At 42.1% G+C, this 23,846-nt stretch overlaps 1 protein-coding gene across 1 annotated transcript in view; it reads right to left on the reverse strand.

Annotated features, from left to right (window-relative positions):
- itga8 (integrin, alpha 8) overlaps positions 1 to 23,846 on the reverse strand; it is a 219,576-nt gene that overhangs the window by 121,338 nt on the left and 74,392 nt on the right. Inside the window, exons 14-18 of the mRNA XM_078235261.1 lie at positions 23,220 to 23,265; positions 19,024 to 19,131; positions 10,302 to 10,357; positions 9,708 to 9,862; positions 2,911 to 3,042 (exon numbers count right to left, since the gene is read on the reverse strand). Of these exons, the coding sequence (XP_078091387.1) occupies positions 2,911 to 3,042; positions 9,708 to 9,862; positions 10,302 to 10,357; positions 19,024 to 19,131; positions 23,220 to 23,265 (497 nt within the window). The remainder of the gene's footprint in view (positions 1 to 2,910; positions 3,043 to 9,707; positions 9,863 to 10,301; positions 10,358 to 19,023; positions 19,132 to 23,219; positions 23,266 to 23,846) is intronic.

Consider the following 23,846-nt stretch of genomic DNA (forward strand, 5'->3'; position numbering starts at 1 on the left):
TTCCACTCTGCTGAAATTCTGCTGCACATAAAGTTGGGCTTGAACTGCACGACACATTATCACTAAATAAATGTAATAGCACATGTATAAGGTTAATTCACAGGGATAACCCCTTTGTTGAAAGGAAATTCATTCAACAACAATAAGGCATTTGTTACTGCTGTAGCCAATTGAACATGGCAAACATATTTTATCCAAATTGGATTGGATTCCACCTCAATAATTAGATTGGTTAAATTGAGGCAAGACAAACTGGATTTTTTTTTGCCCATCAAGCAGCACAAAACCAAATCAGCAGAAATCTATCCAAAATCTTGTTTGCATCCAAATTTCAAGCGGGCAAAAATTTTACTTTACATCTCTGGGCCCCTTTGAAGCCAGCCTGGGTGAATCCAAAGTTAATTAAGTGATTAAGGAATGATAAAGAGACTGCCACTAAGTACCTCTAATTCCTCTTGAAACAGCTGACCAAGGCTACAGAACATAGCCACTGGCTCTGAAAATACTCTGGGATAAAATGGAAATATGATCAAAACCAAAGAGGCAGCACAGCGGCACAGTGGTTAGCACTGCTGCCTCACAGCACCAGGGACCCGGGTTCGAGTCCCAGCTTGGGTCACTGTCTGTGTGGAGTTTGCACATTCTCCTCGCGTCTGCGTGGGTTTCCTCAGGGTGCTCCGGTTTCCTCCCAGAGTACAAAGATGTGCGGTTAGGTGAATTGGCCATGCTAAATTGTCCCTTTGTGTCAGGGAGACTGGCGAGGGTAAATGCATGGGGTTATAGGGATAGCACCTGGGTGGGATTGTGGTTGGTGCAGACTCGATGGGCCAAATGGCCTCCTTCTGCACTGTATGATTCTATGATCTGTGATAAAGTCCTCCAGTTCGTAAATGTTGGGTAGGTTGAGGGAGTTGAGAAAATACTCTTACATCTCATAATCAAACAAGTGTGGTGCCTCCCCAAGGGTGTAAAGGTTTGTCACCACCTGACCTTCCTGCACTGGTCACCACAATAACACAATTTGTTGAAATGCGATATCCGAAGAGTACATTAGGGGACATGTGGTGTCAGCAATGTTGCATATGCTTTGCATAGGTTTGCCACACTTATTGCAAATATGTGCAGACTAATATATTATAACTTTCAGTGAAGTAAATCAAGCTATTTTTAAACTACTTTAATTTTATTGGGAAAAGTTAAGGGCGCAAAACAAACTTCTGCAAATCTCTTGATGCCCATTTCTGTCTGAGTGCTTGTAAATGCAGAATCTGCCAACTAGTGGAAAGTAACTATAGGCTTATGTAGTTGCCACTTCAAAGGGAAGGCACTGTGTGCAATAAAAACTGGGATTGTAAAGTAGGAGAGCTGCCTAATTCAATAGCTGTCCTTGGCTCTTCTGGTAACACTCTGAACACAAGGGTGTCTCACACCATGTGGCAGTTAAATCAAAGAAGCAACCCAAGGTGAAAGTGACACTAAACTGCGGATAGTTGGGAACCTGTCTCGGGGGCAGGGAATTCATATGGTGTTCGTGGAAGTGGAAATGACTAGGGTTGGGAAGCATTTTCCGATCGGGGCCATTGTGATCTCCTGGACTCGTTTCGATCGCCTCAGGGGGTCGGAGAGGAATTTCCCAGATTTTTTTTTTTTCCCCATATTGGCCCTGGGGTTTTTCACTCTGGGTTTTCGCCTCTCCCTGGAGATCACATGGTCTGGAATGGGGGGGTGGGGGTGAGTTAATAGGTTGTAATGAACAAAGCATCATAGCTGTGAGGGACAGCTCGGTGGATAGGATATTGGTATGTAGATAGGCTGGAAAATTGGGCGGGGATCCTGGATTCAGGATTCAATCCTGGACCGGGGAGCGGCGCGGGCTTGGAGGGCCGAAGGGCCTGTTCCTGTGCTGTATTGTTCTTTGTTGTTCTTTGTTCTAAATATGAAAGTTCTGTACCGGCTTCCAACAAAGGCAAATTAATTCTGTATAAATTGCGTTCACGGCTGTTACTTAGGATTCTCTCTGTTAATTGAACCACATTATAGCCAATCATTATTCCATGGCCAACACTGCCTGGGAATTTGTAGCAAACAACAAGCCTGTGGAAACATTTCCTGAGTGCAGAATTTTAGCAGAACATTGCATTTAGCATTTACTTGGAAGGAAAGCATCATAAATTGGTATATAGGTGGTATTCACAAATCTCTATGGAGTCACAAATTGCAGATTCCAGGAAGTGGAATTAGAGGGGCCTCTGCCTCATGATAATTATCTACAGACGGTACAAAACGCACACTTATTGAAGATGACACAATGTACATGTAGGTATCAACATTACCGAAGCTGTCACCTAGATTGAAATTAATGAACCTATGTAGATTATTACTAATGAATTCTAGCTAATCAACTAGTTTTTAAAATCGGCATCAAAGGCACCTATTTGTCTTGGTAAAATGACGAGTATAATTCTTCCAGATGTACATGATTAGTGATGCAATGCCAACATGTCACCAATTACAGCTGTTAAATAGAATTATATTTTTTTAATGTGAGAATGGGATTGCCAGCAGGAATCAGGTTAATTAGTGGCAGGATGAGGTTGCATATTTCTCATTCAATGTAATTATGTCATTTAAACAATGTGTTGATAATTCCAAACTTCGACTTTGTTTCAAATGACTTATATCGAGATGTTCTGCATTTAATTTTCACTTCTATTCCTCCTGAAGACCGTAACACTTTATAACAATTAATCTTTAATAAGATTTTCACAGTCCTGAACTTTCTTAACTTCTTTATATTTAATCTTAATATTTGGATTAATGACAATAAGAGACAAAAAGGATTAACAGCAGAGTTAAATAGGACCCACAATGTATTTCTCATTTAATTAAACATTAAATATATATTCTTACCTGTTGCTGAAGAAATGTTTTGCTATAATAGTTGATTATTGGTATAAGATCCCCTGAGGAATATGATTCATCCAGACTATAATTCAAACTAACACTGATTGGTGTCAATTTATCTCGAAACTCCTTTTCATCCTAGAATAAAATAAAAAAATTTGAAATAAACAACAATTCTTACCAAAATGGGAAACAACTCTAATATTCATTTTATAAACATGAGTATGTGTGAGGTGTAATGAAAGCATTAAACGCATATTTTGAACTGGCCACTTGTAATAATAATGGCAACTTCCACACCACACAAGTGCTGAGCAATGACCATCTCCAAGAGGAGAGAATCTAACCACCTCCCCTTGACCTACTGTGTGCAGTTCTGGTGTCCTTATCTGAGGAAGGATGTCCTTGCTATAGAGGGAGTGCAGCTAAGGTTTAGAGGTTTACAGCATGGAAACAGGCCCTTCAGCCCAACTTGTCCATGCCGCCCTTTTTTTAAACCCCTAAACTAATCTCAATTGCCCGCGTTTGGCCCATATCCCTCTATACCCATCTTACCCATGTAACTGTCTAAATACTTTTTAAAAGACAAAATTGTACCCGCCTCTACTACTACCTCTGGCAGCTTGTCCCAGACACTCACCACCCTCTGTGTGAAAAAATTACCCCTCTGAACACTTTTGTATCTCTCCCCTCTCACCTTAAACCTATGCCCTCTAGTTTTAGACTCCCCTACCTTTGGGAAAAGATATTGACTACCTAGCTGATCTACGCCCCTCATTATTTTATGGACCTCTATAAGATCACCCCTCGGCCTTCTACGCTCCAGAGAAAAAAGTCCCAGTCTATCAAGCCTCTCCTTATAACTCAAACCATCAAGTCCCGGTAGCATCCTAGTAAATCTCTTCTGCACTCTTTCTAGTTTAATACTATCCTTTCTGATGATAGGGTGACCAGAACTGTACAGAGTATTCTATGTGTAGCCTTACTATGTCTTGTACAACTTCAACAAGACATCCCAACTCCTGCATTCAGTGTGCTGACCAATGAAACCAAGCATGCTGAATGCCTTTTTCACCACTCTGTCCACCTGTGACTCCACTTTCAAGGAGCTATGAACCTGTACCCCTAGATCTCTTTGTTCTATAACTCTCCCCAATGCCCTACCATTAACTGAGTAAGTCCTGCCCTGGTTCAATCTATCAAAATGCATCACCTCGCGTTTATCTAAATTAAACTCCATCTGCCATTCATCAGCCCACTGGCCCAATTGATCAAGATCCCGTTGCAATCGAGATAACCTTTATCAGGCTGATTCCTGGAATGGAAGGTGTATCATATGAGGAGAGACTAAGTCAGTTAGGATTATATTCACTGGAGTTTAGAAGAGTGAGAGGGGATCTCATTAAAACTTGTAAAATTCTAACAGGGTTAGACAGGGTAGAATCAGAAATGTTCCCAACGGTGGGGGAGTCCAGAACTAGGAGTCATAGTTTGAGGATAGGTGGTAAACCTTTTTGGACTGTGGTGAGGAGAAATTTCATCACCGAGGGTGGTAAATATGTAGAATTGACTACTACAGAATGTAGTTGAGACCAAAACGTTGTCTGATTTCAAGAAGAAATTATATATCACTCTTGGGGCTAAAGGAATCAAAGGATATGGGCCGAAGGGAGGATCAGGATATTGAATTTGATGATCAGCCATGATTATAATGAATGGTGGAGCAGGCTCAAAGGGCCGAATGGCCTACTCCTGCTTCTAGTTTCTGTGTTTCCATGACCTTTAACATTTTGGGGGCAGGTGGTGGTAGACTGATAATGTCACTGGACGAGTGCTCCAGAGGCTCAGGCTAATGCTCTGAGGACAGGGGTTCAAATCTCACTACAGCAGCTGATGGAATTTAAAAATTCAACAAAAAAAGTTGGGAATTAAAAATTGCTCTCTGTAATAGTAATAGTGGACCATGAAACCACTGTTGCTTGTCTTATAAACCAACTGGGTTCACTAATGTCCTTCAGGGAAGGAAATCTGCCATCCTTATTCTCCATGTGACTCCAAACGTGGTTGATTCTTAAGTGCCATTTGAAATGTCCTCGTGAGACACTTGTATCAAACCACTACAGATCCTAAAAGGAATGAACTCCCATCCTTACAGCACTGGGGGTTTACCTATATCTGCTGGGCTACAGAGGATTAAGGACGATAGCTTGCTACCATCTTTTCGAGGGCAATTATGAATTAGCAATAAATGCTGATCTAGCCAGCGACACCCACATCCTGTAAATAATATATATTTTTCAAAAGCTACATTACCATCACTGAATACCCAATCATCAAAATGTTAGGTATCACCTTTGATCAGAAAAGTAACTGAACTATCCACATAAATACTGTGGCTACAAAAAAGGTCAGAGGCTGGGTTCTTTGTAGTGAGTGACTTATCTCCTGCCTCCCCAGTGTGTTTGTACTATCTGAAAGTCAAGAGTGTAATGGAATTCTCTCCACTTTCTAGGATGAGTGCAGCTCCAACACTCAAGAAGCTCAACACTATTGAGGACAAAGTATCCTGCTTTCAGTAGCCATTCATCACCTTAAACATTTGCTTCCTCAACCACGGTGCACAATGGTTACAGTGTGCAACATCTACTGCAGCAACTCACCAAGTTTCCTTTGACAACACCTCCCAAACCCATGACTTCTACCACCAAGAAGCACATGGAAAGCCAATCCATGGGAACACCACCACATCCAGATTCACTTCCAAGCCGCTTGTCATTCTGGACATAATATTGGATTTCTGATCATTATCACTGGGTCAAAATCCTGACATTCTTTACCTAACAGCACTAGTGCCTTCACCATACTGACTGCAGTGGTTCAAGAAGACAGCTAAACACCACCTTCTCAAGGACATTGGGGTGACATGGTGCACAGTGGTTAGCACTGCTGCTTCACAGCGCCAGGGACCCAGGTTCAATTCCCGGTTGGGTCACTGTTTGTGCGGAGTCTGCACATTCTCCCCGTATCTGCATGGGTTTCCTCCGAGTGCTCCGGTTTCCCCCCACAGTCCACAGTGATTAGGTGCATTCACCATGCTAAATTCTCCCTCAGTGTACCCGAACAGGAGCCGCAGGGTGGCTACGAGAGAATTTTCACAGTAACTTCATTGCAGTGTTAATGTAAGCCTACCTGTGACACTAATAAATAAACTTTAAATTTTTAAACGTTCAGGAATGAGTAATAAATTTTCGGCTAGCAATGATGACCATATCCCATGTACGTATTTTAAAAAAGCCCATAGAACCATTAATGCATTATGGATTGTTTTCAAATATTAATTATAATTTTTTGCATAAGCTTGTTGGAATTTAGAAGGCTGAGGGGGGATCTTATCGAGACCTATAAGATAATGAAGGGGCCGGATAGGGTAGAGGTGGAGAGATTCTTTCCACTTAGAAAGGAAACTAGAACTAGAGGGCACAGCCTCAAAATAAAGGGGGGTCAGTTTAGGACAGAGTTGAGGAGGAACTTCTTCTCTCAGAGGGTGGTGAATCTCTGGAATTCTCTGCCCACTGAGGTGGTGGAGGCTACCTCGTTGAATATGTTTAAATCACGGATAGATGGATTCCTGATCGGTAAGGGAATTAGAGGTTATGGGGATCAGGCGGGTAAGTGGAACTGATCCACTTCAGATCAGCCATGATCTTATTGAATGGCGGGGCAGGCTTGAGGGGCTAGATGGCCTACTCCTGCTCCTATTTCTTATGTTCTTATGTACTGCAGCTTCTTATGAAAGAGAAGCCTCTGTATGCAATAATTTCCAAAATGAGGTATGTTCACAAATGCCGCCAGATGCAGGAGTGCAGGTTCTGATATCACCCTGAAGGCCTATCTGTTTTTCTTCCAAGTACATCATAGTTGCCACAGGAAAACTCATCGGTGTCAAAGACCATTGTGGGGGGGGGATTCTCCCAGCCAGCTGCATTACTCGAACAGTGCAGTTGGCCGAGTGACTTAAGCGGAGGCTATTTAGCAAGCTTTCCGCTGGTCGTCATGGCCTCCATGCATCACCGCCCGCTAGATTTCCAGCGTCGTCAGCGCCAGAAATCGGCGTGGAGCTGAATAAATTATTTAAATTAGAATTTACATGTAATTCGGTGGTGACGTTCACGAGGGGTCATAGGCTCAAGGTGAAGGGGGGGAGGTTTAACACGGATATCAGAAGGACATATTTTACACAGAGGGTGGTGGGGGCCTGGAATGCGCTGCCAGGCAAGGTGGTGGAGGCGGACACACTGGGAACGTTTAAGACTTATATAGACAGCCATATGAACGGAGTGGGAATGGAGGGATACAAAAGAATGGTCTAGTTTGGACCAGGGAGCGGCACGGGCTTGGAGGGCCGAAGGGCCTGTTCCTGTGCTGTATTGTTCTTTGTTTGTTCTTTGTAATTAGCAGGCCCAGAGACTTCAGCCAGCTTGGCCCCCTGGCACTGCCCAAGCGGCAAAGTGGCAATGGACATGTCCAGGAGACGAGCAATTGGGGGATGGTGGTGTGTGGGGGGGGGGGGTGTTCAGTAAGCCTGCGATGTGGAGTCGTGGGGCTGGCCAGCGATCGAGCTAGCCAGTGATTGGGAGGCAGTGCAGGGCTAATGTTTATGAGCCGATCTCAGCGCTGACAGATCAGCGCATGTGCAGTGGCATGCTCAACGCTACGCTGCTGGCCTCTCCAGTGGGAATAGGCCCCACCCACAGCTTTTCAGCGTGGTTCACGCTAGGGCACTCTGTGATGCACAGAGTGTGGGCGATTCATTTTGAAAATTCCGCTGAAAAAAACAGCGGAGTTTACTCCAGTTTTTACATGAATTCGGCACTTAGAATTTTTTTAGGAGAATCCCATTCCATATTGGTCCCAATATGGTGTTGGCAGAGAAAAAAAATTACAAGAAACAGACCAATGAGAGACTAAGGCCAGCCAAAAATAATGGAAAAGTACAAAAAAAAAGACTGAAATGAAAGGTTCTGATTGTTACTGTTGACTCCGTATCAAGTCTGGACACCCATTATAAATTCTTCAGTTGTCCTCTTTGCTTGAAAAGAAACACTGAAAATGTATTTAAAAGCAGTTGCCTATTAGAACTGATCATACACCCTGAAAACTATGCAAGAGTAAAATGGGTAAAATTCCAAATGGACAAAACCTCTCCTCATTTCCATGCCTGTATGGCGAATTACTGACACAAAATAAGCAGCTGACAAGAAGTAGCCCAAGTCTCTCCTTTATTTTTAATATAGAAACTATAGAAATCATTCAAGTCCGCTATTTCTCATTGTCTCAGTCCTGCCTTCCTTTTCACCTCAAATCACCTTGAAATTGCTACCTTACTCCTCACTGATTTTTATGAATGATTGCTAACTGTTCCATAACGCACTGTTGTTTGTGCAAAATCCTATATCTCATGTTGCTTTCATCAGTAATCTGCATGTGTTTGCTGTGCCCTTTGCAGCCTTGCCTGAAATTCAGCCAGTATTTCCCAGCCATACACTATTGTTGTGTAATCAAATCCTGATTTCCAGTATAACTGCTACGAACAGTTGTTTTTTCTGATGAATCATAGCAAAATTATTTTACATAACTTTGCATCATTTGTTATTGAGCCATTTGATATCTTACCCCAAAGCATGCTCGCTAACAATTTTGATCTATCCCAAGCTCACAGCATTTATTCATGTCCTGATACCTCACAAATAAAATACAGATTTCTTTCTTTTGTCTTTAACCTTTTTAAGAATACAATATTTTTCAAACTTTGTTTCTTTAGATTTGCCCACTCTCCGTGCTCCAATCACCAAGGACAGAATGACCTAGAATTTTTTGGACAACTGTATAATAGCAAAGCAATCAATCTCTATGGACAGCGGATATTTGTACCGAAATGCAAAGACATAACACAATCAATTCTGCGACCTAGGGTACATGTTTACTTAAATTATTTTTATTTAACTTCTCATCAGCAAAAACTTGCACAGCAAGTTTCTTCAGACAGAGAGAAGGAATGTCCACCTTCAGTCTCCACTCTGTGACACAAAGCACAGCAAATGGTCCTAGTACCACTGGGTATAAAAGGGGGAAATTCACTTAGGGTTACCGCATCTCGCCACAGTCATAGAATCATAGAATCCCTACAGTGCAGAAAGAGGCCATTCGGCTTATCGAGCCTGCACAGACAACAATCCCACCCAGGCCCTTTCCACGTAACCCCACATGTTTACCCTGCTAATCTCCCTGACGCCAACGGCAACTTAACGTGGCCAATCCATCTAACCTGCACATCTTTGGATTGTGGGAGGAAACCAGAGAATCTGGAGGAAACCTAAGCAGCCACGGGGAGAACGTGCAAACTCCACACAGATAGTGACCTGAAGCCGGAACTGAACCCGGATCACTGGAGCTGTGAGGTAGCAGTGCTAATCACTGTGCCACCGCAGTCAAGTGACTATTTCTGGAAGTGCACGGTGTGTGAGCATTGGACAGGATCAGGCTTGCCAAGAATGCCTTTCTCAATTTTACAAACATATTTACAAACACCTCGGCAAGATTCACATGGGTATGATGCTCACTGGGATGAAGCACTAGATAGTAACTAAAACCATGTGATCATACCATCACTATCACCTTACCCCAACAAGCAACATCTTTTGAACTTAAAATAGCAGTTTAAAAATCTTCAGACTTTCAAATGGCTTGTGTACCTTATCACACTACCCACAAAATGTTTGGCTATTTATTGAGCATATACTTACTGTAAGGTAAACAATGAATTCCTGGTATTTGGAACGCTCCAATTTTCCAATGACTAATTGGAATGTGTGCTGTGGTCGATGATGATTAAGGAATAGCGTTCTCTCAATTCCTCCTTTCTGCTTCAGTCTGTCTAGCTGAAGGGTAGCATTCAGAACTAAGGAAATGAGAAATGCGGATGGTTTTAAGGCAACATCACAAACCACACAAATAATATTTTATTCTTATTATTCTTGTGTTTGGGAAGCTTTAAGTTTAATAGGTTCAAGTCTATGCAAGTGTCCTCAACTACAAGGAATAGCATATAGGAGATAAATCAGAAGAACTCAAATGAAGGTCAAGCTAAGCTGCATTTATGAACTATAAAAGTATAGGTTCTGGCTTTCTTTCGCGAAGTACTGTTTAAAGATTTGTATGTAAACAATTTTTGTATTACTTTACAGCAGTAAAGTACTTTATGAAAATAGTAAAGCAGAACACTGACAGGGGTATTTTTAACCATCAATTTCCCTTGGCTTAGACTGACTGCAATTTATACTTCAATCGTAACCAGATTCCTGTCTTGTTTGTGAACTGTGTACTTGTGCAATGCTCACCTACTGTATCTGGGATACCGTGGCCTGTCACGTTTGCAGAAACTCTCACAGTGAAACTGTAAATAAAGAATGGAGAGGAAAGATTAGTACACCGCTTTCCACAAATGTTTAACCCTCTCTATAGAAACTCCAGTCTGTGTAATTAGGCTGCTATATATTCCAACAGTTTGCTGAAAATATTCTGAGGAGATACATACTTGCGTCTAATGAAGGATCCAGGAGGCTGAACATATCAGCATGGGTTTTACAGTAGAAATAATGGCAGGGCTATCAGCACTCACCCTTATTAAGGGGTAACCTAGACAGCAATTTCCGGCACCCGCATATGTGTAGTTAACTGTGGAAATCATGAGAAGCTTCCAGAAGCTTTGCTACAACAGCATCTTGCTGAGCAACATTCCATTCAAACACATATGGAAGTGGTGATGCTGTGGTATTTACTGGATGGATATACATTAAACATATCAGGAGAAACTGGGGAATGTCCATTCAAGTATAAATGATTTTTTAAAAGTGTGATAACTCTTAAGTAATGCCAAACAACTGGCACTGAAAAATAACTATTACAAATGTGGAGACTCATTTAACTATTTGAGATCTAGGACTGAATTCTCCCAAAAATGAGTGTCGTCCCTGGCGGGAAAAGCAGTGGGAATTCCGTTGGGTGGATTGGCGGGATCCAGATTGTAATTCACCCACACTTAGTCACATTTTTGGAGCTTAGGGAGATACCTGCCGGCAAGGGATCAACTCCTCAGAGATAAGGGTGCTGCGATCTCATAGTAAAGTTGAAGAGCCCCCTCCCCCCCACAGACATTGCGGCCTTCCTGCAAATATGTGAACACACCTGACCCTTGATTGCACGAAGCAACTCCACCCCATCACTAAATGACCAAATCATTCCCCGCACACACCCCTACACCCCGCAGGCATTGGGGTCCACAACTACCATCCCCAATGGCATTGGGGCATCAGGCCCCCCAAATGCCGGCATCCTCCCTCCCCCACAATTGACAGCATCAGCCCCTCCCTTTCTCTCCTAAGTGAGTGAAACCCTGCCCTGGGGTCGCCTGAGCCATCCCGTTCAGCCACTCCTCTCATGCCCCTCCCCTCCACCCTTCAAGCTCCCTCTAATGCCCCTACCTCAGCTCCCCCCACCCTCACTTCAGGGTTCCTTTTGTTTTCTTCCAAATGTAAAAGCAAAAACTGAATTGCATGTTTTCTCTCTATTTCTTGGCTACAGCTAGCCAGATTGAGAAGCTGGCTGCCAGGTGGTTCGGCCCTTGGCATTAGACCACAGCTATAAAGTAGAGAGGATCAGAGAGACTGTAGGGAGTGGCGTGGGGAGAGATCAGAAAGCAGCCTCCAGTGTCAGGAAACATTGGAGGCCATTTTCAGGGGAGAGTTCAGGTAGGTCAGAGTGGGGGCTTGGAATGGTCAGAGGGAGGGTTTGGAAGGGTAAACATCAGAAGATGTAGCAAGGGATCAGAAAGGTTGGGTAGGAGAGATTGGATTGGGGAATAAAGTCGCTGATCATACTTTGAATAAAGGATGATTCTGGAGCCAACCTGTTTCTTAACACAGGTTTATTCACAAAACCACAGAGCAGGGCCACACACTCCCCATGTACCAGCATAAACCAGTTCTTATATATTAAGAATACTTCCCTAATCAGGACTAAAAAAAATGTAGCAGTATAGACAGAAAAAAAACACAAATAAGTTGGTGCAATACTTTTGTTCTCACTGGAACGACGGAGGTTGAGGGGCGACCTGATAGAAGTCTACAAGATTATGAGAGGCATGGACAGAGTGGATAGTCAGAAGCTTTTTCTCAGGGTGGAAGAGTCAATTACTAGGGGGCACAGGTTTAAGGTGCGAGGGGCAAGGTTTAAACGAGATGTATGAGGCAGATTTTTTACACAGAGAGTAGTGGGTGCCTGGAACTCGTTGCCGGGGAGATAGTGGAAGCGGATACGGTAGTGACTTTTAAGGGGCGTCTTGACAAATACATGAATAGGATGGGAATAGAGGGATATAGTCCTTGGAAGAGTAGAGGGTTTTAGTTCAGTCGGGCAGCATGGTCGGTGCAGGCTTGGAGGGCTGAAGGGCCTGTTCCAGTGCTGTAATTTTCTTTGTTCTTTGTTCAATGGGCAGACTGGTGACAGATGTAGATTAATGCCGGAAATGTAATTTTAAAGGAAAAGCAAGGAGTGGGCCTATACACTCATTACATGGGATTGACACTGAGGGATATGGATTAAAGGAGAAATCTCGGGGTTCAAATTCATAATTTCTTTAAAGAGCGAGTACAGGTAGATAAAGCCAGGAAAAGGCCAACATCATTTTGAATTTGTCAAATAAATGCACAGAATGGAAGGACAAAGGAGGTAATCTAGATTTATATAAAACATTGATGAATCCACCATTAAAATCCTGCAATCCATTATAGAATGGATATTAAAGTCATCAAACATGTAGGTTCTCCGTGATGATACCAAAGACTAGAAACTATAGTTATGTGGAGATACTTGAGATATTAAAATTGCTACTAAGAGGGTGGCACGGTGGCACAGTGTTTCATTTGCTGCCTCATAGTACCAGAGATATGGGTTTGATTCCGGGCTTGGGTGACGGTGCGGAGTCTGCACGTTGTCTGTGTGGGTTTTCTCCGGGTGCTCCAGTTTCCTCCCATAGTCCAAAGATGTGCAGGTTAGGTGGATTGGCCATGCTAAATTGCCCCTTAGTGTCCCAAGATGGGAAGTTAGGGGGATTAGTGGGATACATACATGAGGTTACGGGAAAGGGCCTGAGTGGAATGCTCTGTCAGAGAGTTGGTGCAGACTCGATGGGCTGAATGGCCTCCTTCTGCACTGTAGGGATTCTATAATGTGTGTAATGGAGAGTGATTAAGAGCGTATTTTTTTGACACAGGTATTTTAAAGGGTATGTTCAGTCACAGCAATCTAGGAAGGGAAAGGTGCTTTTGAAGCAGATAATGATTCAGGGTGACAATGAGAGAAAGCTGGACAGTGGATTGCTCTAGAAAACAGCCAGCACAGACACCGTGGATGAAATGGGCCCGTTCTACGTTTTAAGTTTCTACTGTTAAAGCTAAAAGAAAGTATGGAGGCAACACTCATGTAATACACTTTCAACTTCCATTTTAATGTATCTTTTAAAATCTTAATTTGTTTAGGTCCCTCCATGTGACACATTATACACAACCAAATATATGACCGGCAACCTGCTTCAAGGGTTTACCAAATTTCCACTGCTTCTGATGACAGGAGGTCCAAAGAAAACACCACAGAACAGTGTGCACTGTTTTTCCTTTGTTAACATAAGGCAGCACCTGATTTCCATTTGCTTTCCCAGCCCTTGGCAACTAGATCAAAACCAGCAATTTATAGCAACGGGAATTATAGACCTGAACTCGCACCTTTGTAGCATAATGCATCAAAATGAAACTTATTAATATACTGATGTGCTGTAATGCTTCATATTATCCTTCGTTGTACATACATGTACTTGAATATTCCACAACAATGCTAAAAGTATAAACACAGGGATCTGTCCACAGGGATCTGTCTTATTCTGATGAAACATGTTTTGCTGTAAAATTCAGATTTTGAATTGTTACGTCTGCTGCAGCTGTATTACCGCTTACAGGGTGCAGTTTCATATCGTCCACATTTGGTTCAACAGACTGCAAGGTATAGAAAGGAAAAAGCTAACCACATACAAGTCATCAAAATTGCCTGACAGACTGTTTGCAAGTTTAGATGCGATTGGGAAATGGAATTGTTTTCAGCAAATGTCTTTAAGTAGAGGCAAATGAAGTATGAAGAGTTTGGATAGGGAAACTCCGAGTATAGGCTCATTGCACAGGATGGAATTAAAGAGCAGGATCTGGAGAGTCCAAAGTCCTTGGCCGGGGTTGCAAGATTCTCGTGAAAATTACAAGGTGATAGGATGTACAGCTGGAACAATTAAATAAAAAGGAAATACTTTCCTTTCTACATGCGAAGTCACATTGAGTGTGCCCAGTTTTAGTCCCCCTAATGATGGACCTGTAAAAGGTTCAAAATAGGGTCACCAGATTCAACACCTCAGTGACAGGAACAGACTAAAACAGCGGGGACTCTTTATCGTGGAAGAATAGGGACTTTGGGGAGATTTAGTAGATGTAATTAAAATAAAGAAGGGATTAGACTTGGTCCAGGTGAATAGGCTATTCAAGCTAAGAAGATTACAAAGGACCAGAAGCATAAACATGGTTCAGAGGTACTTCTCTCCACAGAAAGTCATCAACCTCTGCCAGCATTTGCAGTGAGGAATCGTTTGCTGTACACACACAAATGGAATATGGGAGTGTCCTTAAGAGTGGCAATATATCTGTGTATAGAAGGAGCTGTTGTGACACTCAGTCCCAGTTATCTCCTAGGGTGTGTGTAAAAAGGAATTTCCCAATGAGTTCTTTGTCCAAAATTGGCCAACGTCTCTTCTCCCTCAGGAAGGGCCATGAATGTGGGAGTGGGGGAAGGGGTGACAATATGCAGAAATATACATCATTCCAAAATGGGACAGACTCAATTGATCAGCTAGTGTTTTCCAATTCCTTTTTCATAAGATTGATTATTCATTATGTGCAATATTTTATAAGGTTGTGTGTTACAGATAAATCATTTCTACAAATGACCAATCCACCCACATTTATTCTGACTGACAAATTTCCTGCCACACCAAACCTAACTTCCCCAGTTTGGCAAAATCAGATAAGAACTATTCCCTGTGGTGTGGCCTTTGATCATATGTACTGTGACCATTTTTGTTGTGTACGACATGTAACTGAAATTTACCTCAGCTGGAACCCACACAGAGTCTACAATTGACTTGTGACCTTCATCAATCACTTCCCTTCAGAGGAAACTGTTTGTAACTTTCCATTTACAAAAGTTTAAAAGGCGCACCAGGGTCTGTTCACAGCATTTAGCTGGTTTCCCTTGAGGCAATTTTGAGGGCTGACCCAATTCATTCACCCAGAAAGCAATCCAGAAAGATACAGGAACAGCAGAAGCAAGAACATTTACCCTGCTGGTAGCACTGGATTAGAGGTGTCAGATTAACTCTGAAATTGGTTAGAATTCAGTTCCAATATAGACTATAACCAAGGCTCAATTCAATTTCCAATATATCCTGTAACCAAATCGCAATTCAATTTCCAATATATACTGTAACCAGGGCACAATTCAACATCCAATATGTACTATAACCAAGTTGCAATCCAATTTCCTATACTATAGCCAACAGACATTTCAATTTCCAATATATATTATAACCAAAATACAATTCAATTTCCAATATATACTACAACCAAATCACAATTCAATTTCCAATATATTGTATAAGCAAGGCACAATTTAATTTCTAATATATATCAAAGCCAACACGTAATTCAATTTCCAATATATACTATAGCCAACACATAATTCAACATTCAATATATCATAGAATGATAGAATCCCTACAGTACTGTAACCAAGAGGCAATTCAATTTCCAACATATACTATAACCAAATCGCAATTCAATTTCCAATATATTCTATAAGCAAGGCACAATTCAATTTCTAATATATACTGTGACCAACACACAATTCAATTTCCAATATACACTACAGCCAACACGCAATTCAACTTCCAATATATCATAGAATCAAAGAATTCCTACAGTATTGTAACCAAGAGGCAATTCAATTTCCAATATACACTGTAACCAAATCACAATTCAATTTCCAGTATATACTGTAACCAAAAACAATTCAATTTCCAATATATACTATAGCCAACAGGCAATTTAACATCCAATATATCACAGAATCATAGAATCCCTACAGTACTGTAACCAAGAGACAATTCAATTTCCAATGTATACTATAACCAAAACACAATTCAATTTCCAATATGTACTGTAACCAAAACAATTCAATTTCCAATATATACTATAACCAAAACGCAATTCAATTTCCAATATATCATAGAATCATAGAATCTCTAAGTACTATAACCAAGAGACAATTCAATTTCCAATATATCATAGAATCATAGAATCTCTAAGTACTATAACCAAGAGACAATTCAATTTCCAATATGTACTATAGCCAAGACACAATTCAATTTCCAATATACTGTAACCAAATCACAATTCAATTTCCAGTGTATACTTAAACAAGGCACAATTCAATTTCCAATACATGCCATAACCAAAATGCAATTCAATTTCCAATATATCATAGAATCCCCACAGTACTGTAACCAAGAGACAATTCAATTTCCAATATTAACTGTAACCAAAACGCAATTCAATTTCCAATATATACTATAATCAAATCGCATTTCAATTTCCAATATGTCTGATTGCCAACTGTTATGAAGTTGCATATATAAGGTTAAAAATGTGGTGTTTGACAAATGTAAGTATTGAAAAGAAATGCTAAAACCAAAAGAAGAAATCATACAGCACTGTCTTGTTCAAAAAGCATGTGTCTTTCTGTGGATTTTAAACTGCAGCACCAGGTTTGCAATATTTGTAACCAAAGCAGAAGTCAGTGTCGCAACATAGCAAAACAGGCTTTTGAATTGAACCAATGAGTTTAAAGCAAGCACGCAGAGAAACAGGACCAATGGAATTCAAATGTAAGGTCTGTAGACAGCCTGAAGCCACTCAGATTGCAGAAATACTGTGAGGTAATTCCAGGTATATAAACTCGTACGGGGGGATAACAGAGTAAACTCGCCACCTCTTCAATCGGAAGGAGGAGAGGCAAGGCTCTCACATAGAATCCTGCAGTAATATATATATATATATATCTTCAGAAAATCACCTTCTAAATTGAAGGATATACCAGCTCAGAAAGTATTCCAGACAAGAACATCACCGAAGAACATTCATACTGACAAAAGACGCCTGGTTGTATATTCATTGAGAGTGACTGTATTCTGTAAGGATTTATTTCATTATTCCTGAATGAGTCTTGTAATATTTGGACAGCATTCTATTAGGATTTCATTTAGTTTGTTAATTGCTTAATAAGATTGTCACCGGTTATAAAAATAAAGACCTGTTAATTGTTCATGATAGAGAGTGGTAGATCCTGCTTTAGTTTACCAAAACCAGTAGTTTCCTGTGACCTCACACACATTCATATAAGATTACGAGGCAAAGTATATCCAAAGTGGTTCCAAAATCGTGCGGAGGAACACACCACCTCCACGTTGTAACACAACAGACATTTCAATTTCCAATATATACTATAACCAACAAGCAATTCAATTTCCAATTTATACTGTAACCAACAAGCAATTCAATTTCCAATTTATACTATAGCCAAGACACAATTCAATTTCCAATATGTACTATGGCTAAAACGCAATTCAATTTCCAATATATTCCCATAAGGGCATTTAAATGGTCATTGGATAAACATATGGATGATATTGGAATAGTGTAGGTTAGATGGGCTTTAGATTGGTTTCATTGGTCGGCACAACATCGAGGGCCGAAGGGCCTGTACTGCATTGTAATGTTCTATGTTCTATACTGTAACCAAGGTGCAATTCAATTTCTATTAAATAGTGTAGCCAAAACTCAATTCAATTTCCAATAATTACTATAACCAAAGCAAATTTTATTTGTGACCCATCTTAAGGGGATGGTTTTACTTGGCTTCTACTCAGCATCATCTGGGGAACATCCATGTTGTTAGGACAGCTTCAGTATTCCACACAAATTATTTTTGTAAACAGTGCATGCACTTTGGCACCAAGTTTAAACAGAAATCAAGTGCATGATAAAATGGAATAAACAGCAAAAATTATAATTGTGAATGGCCAACATTTTCGTTTTCAAAAACTGATTGTGTGAATTGTTTTGAGAATGAGGCTGTACATAATGCCATTGTTAATTCCAAAAATTAGTTTCAAATCAAACTCTAGAAAAGTTCTCCCTAACCCCGATTATACTTCATATTCTAAACTAACAAAGCTCCACAGGGCAGGACTCAGTATTTTCACTAACCAATGTTTGGCTTACCTCTAAGTCAGAGAAAATCACTATCGCTGCTTCTTCTAGTCTGGCATTCAATCAACAAGAATTTATTTTTGCCCATTCCAAGACTCCCAAAATACATATCAACAGACACTCTGTGCAAGGTCCTGGTGGCCCCGGAGATGCCGTAATTTATCTTAGAAGATCAGAAAGGTATTCACCATTCCACATTTTTGACCAATCGTTTTCATGTGCTTCACAGAACTTTACATCAAATGTATCAGTTGCTATTATAAAATGGAATTGGGTCATTCCCTGTAAATGAAACAATTGCTTTCTGAAACTGATTCTCTGTTTTACTGTAAATATTGTAATCTTATTTACAATATTTTGTTTGTATCATTTGTTTTTAAAAATCAGGTGTAATGCAATAGAACTACCTTTTTTAGTAGACTGATTACCTATCAATCTCAGGTTCTGGAATAGGTCACATTCAGTGCTTTATTCCCTAGACATTTATCATTCCATTTCTGGCTGTAAACAAGTTGATGCAGCTTTAACATCTCAACACTGCATGAAATGGCAGTATCCCTGGGTCAAGTATACTAGTGCAAACTGCACAGTGTTAAAGTGGCAATAGGGCCATAGCATTTTTCTGTCATTATCACTTCCTTACCATGACACCAAGGTCTCTGATCCCAGCAGCTGGCAGCTTTTATTCTCTGGGTTTATGATTGAAGGGTTCAGGAGGAGTTGTGCATCCACTGTCACAACAGGTCTGGCTCTGTGTAAAGAATAAAGATTTTCTAGACTCTGTCAAAGGACACATTGAGGGTTGCTGATGAACCTAGTTATAGTACATGGCAAAAAAACAGTAATGGATTCATTGCTACCCTTCCAGCCATTCTTTTAAAAATTCATTATTCTATATCTTATAAGGAAAAGCAACAATGCCAAGTTTAAAATACTCTGATACTGAGTCTGGTTCTACAGCGCAAAAGGGTGGGAGGAAGAAGAGGAGAGCAGTAGTGATAGGGGACTCAATGGTCAGAGGTACGGACAGGAGGTTCTGTGGTCGGGACAGAGACTCCCGCATGGTTTGTGGCCTCCCGGGTGCCAAGGTCAGGGATGTCTCTGATCGCGTGCACAGCGTTCTAAGGTGAGAAGGTGATCAGCCAGATGTCGTGGTACACATCGGTACAAATGACATAAGAGTGAGGAGGTCCTAAAGAGTGAGTACAAAGAGCTTGGAAGGAAGTTAAAAAGCAGGACCCCAAGGGTAGTAATCTCAGTATTGCTACCTGTACCATGTGCCAGTGAGGGTAGGAGTAGGATGCTTGGACGGATGAACACGTGGCTGAGGAACTGGTGTAGGGGGCAGGGTTTCCGATTCTTGGATCATTGGGACCTCTTCTGGGGCAGGTGGGACCTGTACAAGAGAGACGGGTTACACCTAAACTACAAGGGGACCAATATACTTGCAGGGAGGTTTGCTAGTGTTATTGGGGAGCGTTTAAACTAGATTTGCAGGGGGATGGGAACCAGAGTGCCAGAGCAGATAGTGGAGCAGGGGTAAAAACATAGGTTAGTTCAAGTAAAATTACAAATGGAAGGGTTGAGTGTGGTGGGAATAACCTTTTGAGGTGCGTCTATTTCAATGCCAGGAGTATTGCGGGGAAGGCAGATGAGCTGAAGGCATGGATAGACACACGGAAATATGACATTATAGCCATTAGTGAAACTTGGCTACAGGAGGGGCGGGACTGGCAGCTCAATGTTCCGGGGTTCCAATGTTTCAGGCGGAAGGGGGGGGGGCGGGGGTGGTGGCATTGTTGATCAGGGAAAATGTTACAGCGGTACTCAGGCAGGATAGATTAGGGAGCTTGTCTACAGAGGCCCTATGGGTGGAGCTGAGAAACAGGAAAGGTATGACCACATTAATGGGCTTGTATTATAGACCACCCAATAGTCAGCGAGAACTGGAGGAGCAAATCGGCAGAAAGATAGCTGACAACTGCAAGAAACACAAAGTTGTGATAGAGGGGATTTTAATTTTCCACATATAGATTGGGACTCGCATCCTGTTAAAGGTTTAGACGGGGTAGAGTTTGTAAAATGTGTTCAGGAAAATTTTCTACATCAGTATATAGAGGTGCCAACTGGAGAGGATGCAATATTGGATCTCCTATTGGGAAATGAGTTAGGGCAGGGATCGGTACTTTTAACATTTAAGAAAAACTTGGACGGGTTCATGGATGAGAGGGGTGCGGAGGGATATGGTCCAATGCAGGTCAGTGGGACTCGGCAAAAAATGGTCCGGCACAGACAAGAAGGGCCAAAAGGCGTGTTTCTGAGCTGTAATTTTCTATGGTTCTATGGTTCTATCGCTGCCCGAGGGAATGCTAAAAAGAATCCTTTACCCTTGTCTAAACTATAATAATAACAAAGAGCGGAATTTCTCCAACCTCTGGTGATGGCGGGTTTAGTGATGAGCGGACACGATGAACATAGAACATAGAACATAGAAAGCCACAGCACAAACAGGCCCTTCGGCCCACAAGTTGCGCCGATCACATCCCCACCTCTAGGCCTATCTATAGCCCTCAATCCCATTAAATCCCATGTACTCATCCAGAAGTCTCTTAAAAGACCCCAACGAGTTTGCCTCCACCACCACCGACGTCAGCCGATTCCACTCACCCACCACCCTCTGAGTGAAAAACTTACCCCTGACATCCCCCCTGTACCTACCCCCCAGCACCTTAAACCTGTGTCCTCTCGTAGCAACCATTTCAGCCCTTGGAAATAGCCTCTGAGAGTCCACCCTATCCAGACCCCTCAACATCTTGTAAACCTCTATCAGGTCACCTCTCATCCTTCGTCTCTCCAGGGAGAAGAGACCAAGCTCCCTCAACCTATCCTCATAAGGCATGCCCCCCAATCCAGGCAACATCCTTGTAAATCTCCTCTGCACCCTTTCAATGGCTTCAACATCTTTCCTGTAATGAGGTGACCAGAACTGCGCGCAGTACTCCAAGTGGGGTCTAACCAGGGTCCTATAAAGCTGCAGCATTATCTCCCGACTCCTAAACTCAATCCCTCGATTAATGAAGGCTAGTACGCCATACGCCTTCTTGACCGCATCCTCCACCTGCGAGGCCGATTTAAGAGTCCTATGGACCCGGACCCCAAGGTCCTTCTGATCCTCTACACTGCTAAGAATGGTACCCTTCATTTTATACTGCTGCTTCATCCCATTGGATCTGCCAAAATGGATCACTACACACTTATCCGGGTTGAAGTCCATCTGCCACTTCTCCGCCCAGTCTTGCGGATATGGCAGGAGCAAAAAACCCGCCAGTGTAAAATCCGGGATTTTACGCCGGTGGGTTTTTTGCCCCAGAAGACAGGTTCCTGCAACTCTGCAGATGGCAGGTAAATTGGGGGAGGGGTGGGGGGGGCGCTCTTCCCACTGCATCTCATGAATGCTCATTAAAACAGCTGCCCGCTGGCATCCCATCAGTCTTTCAATCTTGCATCACGCCAGCAGGAAATTACGTCGGGGTGAAACCCGATTGCAGAAGAGTGGCGTACACAAGGCGGTCCTCAGTTCACCAGAGACTTTGGGGTGAGTGCAACAACTTCCTGCCATAGTGCTGCGCTGCTTCTGATGCACTGTTCACCACTCTGCCGGGGCAGAGATAGGAGACAGTGCAGAAGATCAGCGGGCATGCAGCAGGAGCAATTCCCAGGCGGGCGAGGCTCGCAGAATGGAATTCTCCGTTGGCCTCAGGTGGGATTTTACAAGTCTTGTCATACATCTCGTGTTGCCATTAGTTCCTTAACTCTCTTCATTGTTCTGCCAGCGATGACTTGCCAAGCAAGTCCCCCTTCTGGAGTACAAATTGTTGAGATGGTTTGAGATTTGGTATTCTTGTGTTTGTCCTAACAAGTGCAAGATGAAAAGCCTTGGCAACAAGCCTCTCTTTTCAACCATATTCAAGTTCTGCCAAGCGAATCTTTGGTATTGAATTGCGGGTCATTTACAAAACAGAATCAAGAAACAGAATTCAATTTAACGCTTCATTGACTTTACAATGTTGCTGCCAATGGCAGTCCAAAGCGCTGTACAGTAAAGGAGTTTGTGCTGCTGCCTCAGGAGGCTTCAGGATCCAGCCAATAAAGGATTTTTTTTTGTGTGGGAGGTCACCATCACGAACAGCAGCAGTCCAGGAATGGCAGAACTGTTATACGATGTTCACATGGCAGAAACAACTCCTTTTCTCTTCAGCTAACATGCCCTAAGAGGGCGTTGCTGACCATGGACTTCTATGTGTTGGTCCATGCTTATGCTTGACAAGATACTGCAGTGGTTTATCATTGCCTTCCGCAGATTCTGGCTGACCAGAAAATGCTCAGAAAATGTCCTTCAAATGCTCAAATACACTACTAAAATCAATGTTCTAACTACAAGAAGAGTTCAGACATGAGGTGCGAGGGGCAAGGTTTAAAGGAGATGTACAAGGCAAGTTCTTTACACAGAGGATGGTGGGTGCCTGGAACTCGCTGCCGGGGGAGGCAGTGGAAGCAGATACAATAGTGACATTTAAGGAGTGTCTTGACAAATACATGAATAGGATGGGAATAGAGGGATATGGTCCCCGGAAAGGTAGGGGTTTTAGTTCAGTCAGGCAGCATGGTCGGTGCAGGCTTGGAGGGCCAAAGGGCTTGTTCCTGTGCTGTAATTTTCTTTGTTCTTTATGATTGAGTATTTTAAAAATAAATGCTGTCAGCTGATCACAGCATTAAAACTGATTGAACAATGATATCAATCCTGCAAACATGTAGCACTTATTAATTTTAGTCACTTACCTGTAAACTGCAACTTTACTAGCTCCAAAGGCACCGACTATCAGGTCTGCAAAAAGATGATATTTTAATCATACTGATGCCTGAAAAAACTGGATTGTAGCAAACTATACACCATCTGAGTTTCACTAATATTCTATATTCAAAAGTGAAACAATACAATAATGTAACTGAAAATTGTGCTATGCTTTCTTCAATTCATATAAGTAAACCAAGGAAATGAGCTAAATATGGAGAAGACTTTCTGAGTAATTGAATTAGGCAGCAGTCATGTGAATGGGTGTGGGTGTGGGCGGGAGAGGAAGGTACAAGGCAATGTACCCTCTACTTTCTGCTTACTGTGCTCGGCTCACATGTTGCACTCTGCATGCATACATCTTGGAGGCAATATTGTGCCATTCTCTTTGTTCCCATGTGTGGCGCATTCCCGAATGCTGTGTGGCTGTGCATCCGCACCACTTAGAGGAAACGTTAGTGTAAAGCAGAGGCAAAACCCTCTCAACCTCAGCAGAGTGAGGCCCAGGGGATTGTAAATGGTCGACTAGTCAGAACAGATTAAAATGGGAAGCTATGGGAAGACAGTGTGACCTCGACAGAGTGGAGAAAGTCAGCATAAAAATGAGAATGCTG

Source organism: Mustelus asterias, chromosome 2 (assembly GCF_964213995.1).
Source record: "Mustelus asterias chromosome 2, sMusAst1.hap1.1, whole genome shotgun sequence".
Classification (NCBI taxonomy): domain Eukaryota; kingdom Metazoa; phylum Chordata; class Chondrichthyes; order Carcharhiniformes; family Triakidae; genus Mustelus; species Mustelus asterias.